This window comes from Tripterygium wilfordii, chromosome 10 (genome assembly GCF_013401445.1).
Source record: "Tripterygium wilfordii isolate XIE 37 chromosome 10, ASM1340144v1, whole genome shotgun sequence".
In the NCBI taxonomy this organism is placed as follows: Eukaryota; Viridiplantae; Streptophyta; class Magnoliopsida; order Celastrales; family Celastraceae; genus Tripterygium; species Tripterygium wilfordii.
In genome coordinates, this window is record NC_052241.1 from 6,288,072 (window position 1) to 6,298,046 (window position 9,975).

Consider the following 9,975-nt stretch of genomic DNA (forward strand, 5'->3'; position numbering starts at 1 on the left):
GGAATGGTTGACTAACATAAAATCGACATAGTCAACCGATTTTTACCAACAAAAAGATCACTATACACCGTTTTTTTCATACAAAAAGGGTCATATTTACCCTTTTTTAGTAATATAAACGGCTCCTTTCCCGTTTTATGGTAATACAAACGGCAAAGCGTGCCGTTTTGATGTCATAAAAACGACATATGGTGTCGTCGTTTATTGGAAATAAAAACGGCTCAATCTTGTGGATCGGTCAGAAAACTATTTCAAACCCTAAAATACTTTCATCTTCATCATGATCATTGTTCTCATTGTATATAATGTTGATCTCGAAATGTTGTAACTGATTTGTCTTCGTATAATTTGTATGTAGCTCGTCATCTTCCATCTTTAACGATTTTGATATTCTCTACAATGTTTCTTAGAGTGAAAACTAGATTTTCTTTTTGAGAATGGTGTAAACTTAGTAATCATCAATAAAAAATATAAAAATATTTCTTTTAAATATTTAGGTTAAGAGTTTATATGTTATTGTATATTAGGATATTTTTGAAAACTAAAAAAATTTAAAAAGTGGTGTAGACTTAATATATTAATGGTGTGTATATAAAATTTCTCTTTTTATAATTGAGATTTTCTTCACTTAAATAAATTTATTTTTTCATTAAATATATTTATATTGAGTAATTATATGATCAATAACTAATAAATTAAGCACCTAAATTTCCATTAATTTCAGGCTTCCATTTAGTTTTGTTTGGTCCGTGCATAGTGATGTGCATGTGAAAAAACATGATAAAATTCTCCAGAAAGCTTCGGTTGTCTATTTGATCTCAACTCCCGAGTGCTCCTTTCCTCACAACCGAACAGGTACCAATTTGATCTTAGCTTCTGCTTTTTTCTTCTTTTTCTGTTTCAAACGATTGCCTTTTAGTTCTGTAGAGATAGATGTTTCTTTCTGCGTTTTTCTTTTCCTGCTTTTGTTAATATCGAGCGGAAATAAGTTTTATGACAAAATCCATTATTGGCTGATAGAATTATGCATGCCCTAATCAGGGTTCTCGATAGAATCTTTAGATCTATAGGTCCGACTTTTACTGTTAGTTTTGGGTGAATCGAATTGATCAGTCTTCTTGATTTATCTGAAAACTGTGTTTGTGAGATGGTTTTTAGGGAGATTCTTTGAACAGTTTAATCCTAGATAGAAATGGATCTGGTTCATTTTCTCATATACTCATGTAGTGGACCCCAAAATTTTGGTTAAAGACTTTGGTTGATGATGAGGTGGATGATGAACACTTTACATATCAATTTAATCATGGTTAAATTATTCTAGACAGAGGGAATTCCACATACAATTCATGAGATTTTATCAAATCATTGATTCATGGGCATCTTTTTTTTTTTTTTTTTGAAGATCACAGTCATGGTCACTTTAGTGTTAATATCTTCGTATATATATGTATATGTTGGTGGCTGCTCTAAAATCTATTGTGTTCTGTCTACTCCTTTACTCAACCAGGATAAAGAAGCTGCTCCAGTTTTACATTTCTAGAAGTTGTCAACAACATGAGTCCAGATGGATACACTGTGGAAGTTACAGGACTTTCCCCCAAAGCTACGGAGAAGGATATATATGATTTTTTCGCCTACTCTGGTGTGATAGAACATGTTGAAATTGTCAGGTACAGAAACTTTTGTAATGATTGTCGGATTTCAATATTAATAAAACAGCAATGCTGTATAATGGTCTTAAATTTTCTATTTTTAGTGATTGAAGGACTGAAAAGGGAAAGTAGGGAAAGACATTAACTACCAAGTATATTCGTTAATATCGTTCAAACATAGTTGTATGATGTTTGGAGTAACTGTGTAGAACCAAATAGGCATTTTTTGATATAAATTCTTTATATTGTATGCTTGGGCTATATTGTGTTACTCATTGCAACATCTTATCATTGGATCAAAAGCAGAGGGTATGTAACCACATATACCCAACAACACTTGAGCATGTTTTGATCCCTTCAACAACTTTGTTTCGTTCTCTCTTTTTTCCTCAAAGTAGCCAGGATACTAATAAAGAACTTGAGTCCGCCAATTTTTCTTGTTCCCTTGATTTGTGATTGAAATTCCGATCCTTTAACTCCTACTCATTGGTTTCGGCTAACACCCAGGTACTGTTCAGAATTTTGTAGACTCCTTTCCAATCTTTTGTTGACCAAACAGATTCTTATGATGGAGTGATTCCTGGTTTGTCTAATTGTCTTGCAAAGATTACATCTGTTAGTTAAAATATGTCCCCGTCTTTTAAGAGTGTTTATAGTAAATTTTCTCTGTAGTAGCTTCCTTCTTAAAAATGCAATTTCTGTTCGTGTCTTTGGCAGCCAAATTTCCTGACAAGGAAAGTCTTTTTTGCCTTATCTTCCAAATTTAATAATAAGAGTGTCATAATCATTATCTTAGTCTTTATTCCAAAAGTTTGGGGTCGCCTACATGAGTCTACGAGATAATCAATAGGAATCCACTGCGTGTATTCATTTTCATCATTCATTTCTTTTCAAGAACATACTTCTATCAACTCCTATTGAATTCATATCCTTTCTTACTACTTCAAGCCACGCCTTTTCAGGTCTTCCTCGTCGCTTCTTACTCTATCCTATACAAATTCTTTCGATTCTTCTTACTGCCGCACTGTTGTCTCTACGTTACACATGCCCATACCATCTTAAATGGTTTACTCTTGACATATCTTCAATTGGTGCTACTCTTACCGTAGATCTAATAATCTCTTTTTTTATCCTATCTTCTCTCATGTGGCCCTGTATCCAACAAAGTATTCGTACTTTTACTACATGCATGTTTTGGATATGTTGTTTCTTAATAGTCCAACACTTAAAACCACACATCATCATTGGTCGTATAGCCGACCAATATAATTTTTCCTTCAACTTTAAAGGAATCCTTGGGTATCATAAAATTCCGGATGCACTCCTTCACTTCATCCACCTGTATGTAATCCGATTAGCTACATCTTCACTAATATCTTCGTCATCTTGGAAAATCGAGCAAAGATATTTAAAATTTTTATTTTTTGTTACTTTCTCTCTCATCTAATTTAATCGCTTGTTTATTCTCTTGTCCGCTCTGCCTCGTACTAAACGTACATTTCATGTATTTTGTTTTAGTCTGTCTTAATTTAAATTCTTTAGACCCTAAATCTTGCCTTCACATCTCGAGTTTTGAGTTAACTCCCAATATTGTCGCATCCACTCGATCTATATCATCCGCAAACAACATGAACCAAGTTACCTTACCTTGGATATATCGTGTGTGTTCATCCATTACTATAACAAATAGGAACGAGCTTAGTGCCAACCCTTGGTAACTTTCATGTAACTCCTCCATTAGTGCTAAGTGCTAACACTAACGACGGCTCCCAATCATGTCTAATCGGAAATCCTCTATTCAAAATCCAGCACATTTCTTCCCTCAACACCCAATCATATGTCTTCTATAAGTCTAAAAATACTAAACGAAGGCCTTTTTCCTTCGGTCTATATTTTTCTACAAGTCCCTTGGAGTGTCATTATAGGAATTAAATTTTGACAGTGTCATAATGTTATATTTTGCTTTTGAGAAAAAGAAGGCTTTAACTGTGAAACGGCTTCCATTGTGAAACTCTTGTGTCAGTCAGTCTTCCATGTGAGTCCTAGGAGGCATTTATAAGTTACCTAGGATAACATGTCAAAATTATGCACCTCTCAGCCCGTAGCATTCCTTTTGAAAGTGATATTCCATGTAAAGACGCGATCAACCATTTGACGGTTATCCTTCACCACTGCATACTTATTTCTGGCCAGCCTGTATGTTACAGGTAATTGAGATTGAATGGTTAGTTACCACCATTTGTCATGCCAAAAGAATACTATTTTTGTTGCCCATCATAAACTGAAGATGCATTTCCCATTCTTCTAAAACCCGTTGAATTTTCTTTCGTAACCCATACCCAGTAGAAGCATTGTTCTTCCTGGATACTCATCCATCTCTAGCTTCCTAATTTAGGATCAATAGCATTTTCCATGTACTGGTCGCTTTGCTATTTTATGTCCATAGTCCAATACCTAATGGTATATTAAAGAGAATGATTTGTATTCTTAAACCTCCCACTTCCTTTAAATTTTTTACTCTCCCAATTGACCAGATGAAGTTTCTTTTCCTTGATGGCTTGGGCAAAGAAACCTTATTTTTATCATCTCCAGCCCTTCACAACGGATTCTAGGATATGGAAAAGAGACGTGTGGTAAACCAGTAGACTTTGGAGCACAGTTTTTAGGAGAGACTTCCATATTTACAGGACTTTTCCACCCCACCACCTTCTTCTCAATCCTTTCATAATTGGGTCCCAAACTGTCTTTTCCATATACTTTGCTCCCAATGCTAGTCCTTACTCCTCAGCAATGTTAGATACTGAAGTGATCCTACAACCAAGATTGTGGCTATACTTTTTTATTCTCCACATGGCCTATTGCCATAAGCGCACTTTTCGTAAGGTTTATCTTGAGACCTATTGTCATTTTACACTGAAATCTTCAGCCATAGATTGGTGTTGCCAGCATTGCTACAGGCCCTGGAACCCACATATGCGTCTTACACACCAGTCTAAACACGTGGCTTTTTCATCTTTTGCAAAATTAAAAAATTGAGAAGGTTAAAGGAAATAAAGAACTAGCCTGCATTTGTTAATGTAAAGAGATAGAGGTGTACAGCTACTTCAGCAGCCACTGTAAAAAGTCTCCTAAGCATGCTCCAAAGTTTATTTATAAACTGGATAGAATTTTTTTTCCAGAATGTATGGAGTCCTGTAATAGGCATTCCAAACAGGGCCTTGAACTATATATCAAGGCACTATTTTTTTCCGAACTTTATAGCATTATATCACATCTTATTTGCAACTGATTACTCCTTTACATGATTTTGTTTTTCTTGGAAAACAGATCTGGTGACTATGCATGTACTGCATATGTGACATTCAAAGATGCTTATTCACAAGAAACTGCTGTATTACTCAGTGTGAGTTTTGACTTTAACTCTTTGCACATAATGTTAGGATAACGGATGTGGGAAATATGTATTACGGTGTCGCAATTGGGTGACAATATTTATTGGGTCGCTACATTTGATTTGAATTTCATTGAAATGATTGGCATAGTAATTTATCTCCACTCAGCATGTGTTTGGTATGAGAGACAAAAATTGAGACTTAATGCTTTCCATATTGCTATTGCATGTTATGGAAGGAGTTTTTGAATGCATTTTTGTTCTTAATTGTTTCCCATTTATTATTAAGAAAATAGGAGTTTTTTAATGCTTCCTGCTTTTTATCATCCTGTGATCAGGAACTTAAAATTTATTTAATAGTGCAAGATTGCGTGTAAAACCATGCATGTATAGCATGTAGTGAAACAATGCATTGACAACATCTTCGTAAAGGAGGGTGCTCCAAGTAATGATCTTTGGTATGTGGAGTGGCATCCTTTCAATGCCTTGATGGAATAATTATGCTTTTACTAATCCAAGGAAAAGAAAATGCAGCCAGAGGTAGGATTAAACTAAAGAATGATTTCCCCACCTGAGAAATTGTAAAAATCAGCAGTTGACTCCATCCTGATTGCTCTTTTAATCGTCATCAATCCCATAGAGGAGCTGCAACAGTTTAATATGATGAATTTAATGTTGAAGTTGTATTGATGCAGTGCTTATATTTTGCCGCATTTCTCAGGAATTTTCCTTCTTTTTTTGTAGATAGCGTTAGCGACTATAATTTTTGTAAGCGACATATATTCATTCTTCTTTTGTTCATTTTGCTTTGAAATACTCTCTCTGTAGGATTATGTGTGTTTGTGATCCATCCAAATTTTGAGAAATGGTTTTTGTGCTTGCTGCTGTTTATTTCGTTGTCCAATTATGTTTCGACATTTTGCGTTTGCATTTTTCTGTTGCACTATGTTCAGTTTCTTAGTAATGGTTTGAAATTCTTAGGTGGTGTTGGTTGCGCAATGCTTTATCAGATATGCAAAACATAATGGTCTTGCCTATCTACGCCCATACCTTTCCGCATTTGAATATTTCCTTTGATTTTCTGTTATCTTGGCAATTGTTTAAAAGTTGGTTTATGTGGTCTGGAGGTACATGGTTATGATTGACCCGTTGGATGCAGATTCCCTTTCCCCTTATAAACAAATAAAATGAAAGTAAGGAATGAAAAGGGAAAAAAATTACCCCGTCGTGTGCATTTTCTTGGAACTTTTTATGATTTCAGGGTGCTACTATCATGGACCAACGAGTATGTATAACACGATGGGGACACTATGAAGATGAATTTGATTTTTGGAACAGGCCTTCGAGGAGCAATGAAGATGAGACTAATTCAACTGTATGCATATTTTGTAGTTAGTTATGCTCATAGTTTGCTCTTTTGTTTTTCATGTGTTCTAAGTCTATTCCTTTAATTTTTGGCAGTCTTCTGAAAGATCGGAGTTTCCTACTGCTGGTGAAGCGCTAACGATGACTCAGGAAGTTGTCAAATCAATGTTGGCCAAAGGCTTTGTATTGGGCAAAGATGCATTAAGCAAGGCCAAGGCCTTTGATGAGTCGCATCAAGTTTCAGCAACTGCGTCAGCTAAGGTTGCTGAGCTGACTGAGAGGACTGGCCTCGCAGATAAGCTTTTTGCTGGGGTGGAAGCTGTTAAATCAATGGATGAAAAGTATCATGTTTCTGATTACACCAAATCGGCTGTGTCAGCAACTGGACGAACGGCGGTAGCTGCGGCAAACAGTGTGGTAAACAGTAGCTACTTTTCCAAGGGAGCTCTTTGGATGTCTGATGCCTTAAATCGAGCTGCAAATGCTGCTGCTGATTTGGGTAATCGGGGTGTTAGACAGTAGGACATTTGAGCACCAAGGATATGCGTTGAGTAATTGATCCTGCATATGTGAGTGTTAAGGAATCGGGCGTCTGATGCTTCTCATATGTAAACAGTTGCCCTATGCTTATTTAGTCCATACCGTAAACTTCTTAGACTGAGACAGCTCCTTGTACATGATTAGAACTTAAAAGTGAGACCTAGTTATGCAATAATCATAAAATAATGTGTCATTTAGCAATCATGGATAAGTTTTTGTGTTTTTTGTTTTCCCTTGAGCAATTATGAGATAAAGCGAGATCTCAATAGGCAAAGTTAAGTTGGGTCCAGCTCTTGAGGCATATTTCTCATTCTGTGTGCTGTCCCGTGTTGCGCACAACTAGTTTATAGGTAAAGAACATCAAATTTTGGTTCACATATAGATGCAAACTTCGAGAAGATATGAAAGGGAGATTATCATGCAAAGTCGTGGTCAATTATTTGGCATTAATTAGTTAATTTGATTGACATGTCCCTATGCGTGTCAAACAACAAAAGATATATGAGATTGACTTGGGCTAGAAAGAAGTTATTTACTGCTATTTTATCTATTTGTGCATCAAGTTCGAAGAAAATCTCAATCTATAATGAAGAAATGATAGTAGTAAATACGAATGACAAACTATGTTATACCATTTCTATGCATTCAACGTACTCTACGTATAGAGGAATATATAGAATCAAATAAGAAATTGAAAGATTTGGTTGAAATTGTTCGTTTGAAAATTTACTCTAAGATGCTCATTGACCTTGAGCTAGCTTACTCAATTACAAGGTGAATAAGTGGAGAAATACATCCCGAGGTTCAGGAAGCTGCAAAAGATGTGTTAAGAGTGGCGACATCAATATTGGGCATGGATCAAGAAAAAGATAACTTGAGGACCATGGTACGATCACCTTGCTATTGGATTCTCCAACCAAGTCCCTCACTAGCTCGTATCTTCTTTCTTTGGTGAGTAAGTTGCATTAAAGAAACAAACAATACACAAAGTACAAGGGCATTTCTCAAGTGAAGTCTCAAGACACCAAGGGTTTTGAAACCCAATCAAAGGATTAAACAAAATCAAAGAGCATTTGTCCCAAACTGAAATACATTCTAGACTTACACTAAACTAGCAAAATATCTGTTTGGATGGTAAATTCTCCTGGCTAAACAGGAGCATCCTGTTAGACATGTTGCACACCTGTCAGCTCCAGATGCATTCTGCCCAACAATATAGCATCCTCTTCCTCTTCCAAAAGTCCACGTCTCCAATAAAATTGGGTAGCATCTCCCATCCTTAAAAAGAAGCATACTTTAAAGCTTGCTCCTCACCTCCTCACAAATTAATTTCACCACAAAAGTGATCGGTCTTGTGAGTGCATTATGACATCGAGAGTTCCGTTCCTACCAAATTCCATAAATCGATACAGAAAAGACAAAGCTTTGCAACCATTTTAACTAGAGTTTCAGCTTTCAGATAGTTGCTTGCCCGAATCCCTAGATCGAACAATGCTAAACTCGGCCAATCAAAACTCCAGTTTTGTCTTTAATCATATTCCTAACTTTAGCAGAATATACACAATCAAAAAAAGATATGCATGTATCTCATTTCCCCTTCCACATAAATAACATGGTAGAGATATATCCAGACCAAAGCTTAGTAACATGTCCAAAGTATAAAGTCGTTGTGCACAAATCACCCACATGATGAACAAAACTCATGGGATATGAACTTTATACCATAAGATATGGTGAATGATATTTTTTGCTTGCTTGGACTTAATCTCCTCCGAGGTAGAATTAATAGAAAATACACTTGAGCTCATCCCATATCAAATGACCATGTCTTTCAACCAAGGTTTAGGTTGAATATCAATGGTGTCCCAAACATGTTGCAGTTCATGGAGTTCCTTTAGGAATCGCCAACTTGAGGCTGATATGATACCCTCAACAACCCCCTTGCATCCCATGGCAAGACGATGGAGGTCGCCCTCTTTGCTGAAATCATATCACATAAAGGCCCATTTGGAAGTCAAAAATCTTTCCATAAAGTTGCATCCTTCCCATCTCCAATTTGATACTGAAAAAGGTGCCAACACCATTCACTAATTTGAAGGACCTTCCTCCAACACCAAGAGGGGCTACTCAGTAAAATCATTTGTCAAAAACTCCTTCCTTTGATTAAATGACGATGAACACAGGACACCTATAAGGGATCATTTCGAATAAGTTTCACATACATGCTTTATATTAGTTGTTGTAGGAGCAATTTCTACAATCGTTGAAAAGTCAGCTCGATGATGTGGAGGTTTATTTGCACCATTGACTCCTGCAATCTTCATAGTGAAAACGATTGTGAGGAGCTCCAAGATCGGATTGAGGGGTGTCGGTCGTAGAAACTCTGACGATCAAGTCAGTGTATTAGACGAGTAGAGTGACCTTCGAAAAAAGACCGACGAGAGGTCATGTTTTGAGCTGAATATCTGGTGAGAGGTCAGGAAAATGTGTTTAGCTTGTAATGGTTCCAATCCCCTTCTCCCAATGTAGGAGAAGGATATTTATATGAGAGTGAGGTCTCACTCAAAAGTCGTGCTGCTAACTCGTGTCCTTATTGGCCAAGTTTAGAGTTAATGTGTGTAATGTCACAAAAGTATCAGAAGGCTGAAAGCGGAAAGTGATATAAGTGTTAGGTTTGGTGTTTACTGAACATAAAGGTGGGACACATGTTGGTCGAGGAAAGGAGGGATCAATTGAGTAAACATAAATGAACTGAAATCATATGATCAATAGATCATACCTGAAGATAAGTCACTTGCCGGGTTCAATGATGGAAGCGTGGATTGCTTGATCGTACTCCTAAGAAGAGAATATACGTTAGTTGTCTTGGCACCCTGGTAGTTGTGTTGTCATGGAACCACATCCTTTATGTGTTAGTTAATCCGTGTCAGGAAGTGATGTCTTGCATATAGTATCATCGTCGTCAGTGTTGTTTGCAGTCCCGTGACTTATGGGTTTGAAGACTAGCAGGCCATAGACTTTGAGCAT

The 9,975-nt window shown here is 36.5% G+C and overlaps 1 protein-coding gene across 1 annotated transcript; it reads left to right on the plus strand.

Annotated features, from left to right (window-relative positions):
* The first annotated feature begins 698 nt into the window (after positions 1-698).
* LOC120007645 (binding partner of ACD11 1) lies at positions 699-7,159 on the plus strand. The gene is made up of 5 exons (XM_038858020.1): positions 699-855; positions 1,508-1,670; positions 4,980-5,055; positions 6,305-6,418; positions 6,505-7,159. Exons 2-5 carry the CDS (start codon positions 1,555-1,557, stop codon positions 6,928-6,930), a joined length of 732 nt encoding a protein of 243 aa, XP_038713948.1. The 5' UTR covers positions 699-855; positions 1,508-1,554; the 3' UTR covers positions 6,931-7,159.
* Positions 7,160-9,975: the final 2,816 nt, after the last annotated feature.

What these genes read in the sequence shown, in the direction of transcription:
- LOC120007645 (XM_038858020.1), top strand. Translation starts at nt 1,555, where the DNA reads ATGAGTCCAGATGGATACACTGTGGAAGTTACAGGACTTTCCCCCAAA. An exon ending in GAACATGTTGAAATTGTCAG is followed by an intron (nt 1,671 to 4,979) that starts GTACAGAAACTT and finishes CTTGGAAAACAG; the next exon opens with ATCTGGTGACTATGCATGTA. An exon ending in AAGATGAGACTAATTCAACT is followed by an intron (nt 6,419 to 6,504) that starts GTATGCATATTT and finishes AATTTTTGGCAG; the next exon opens with TCTTCTGAAAGATCGGAGTT.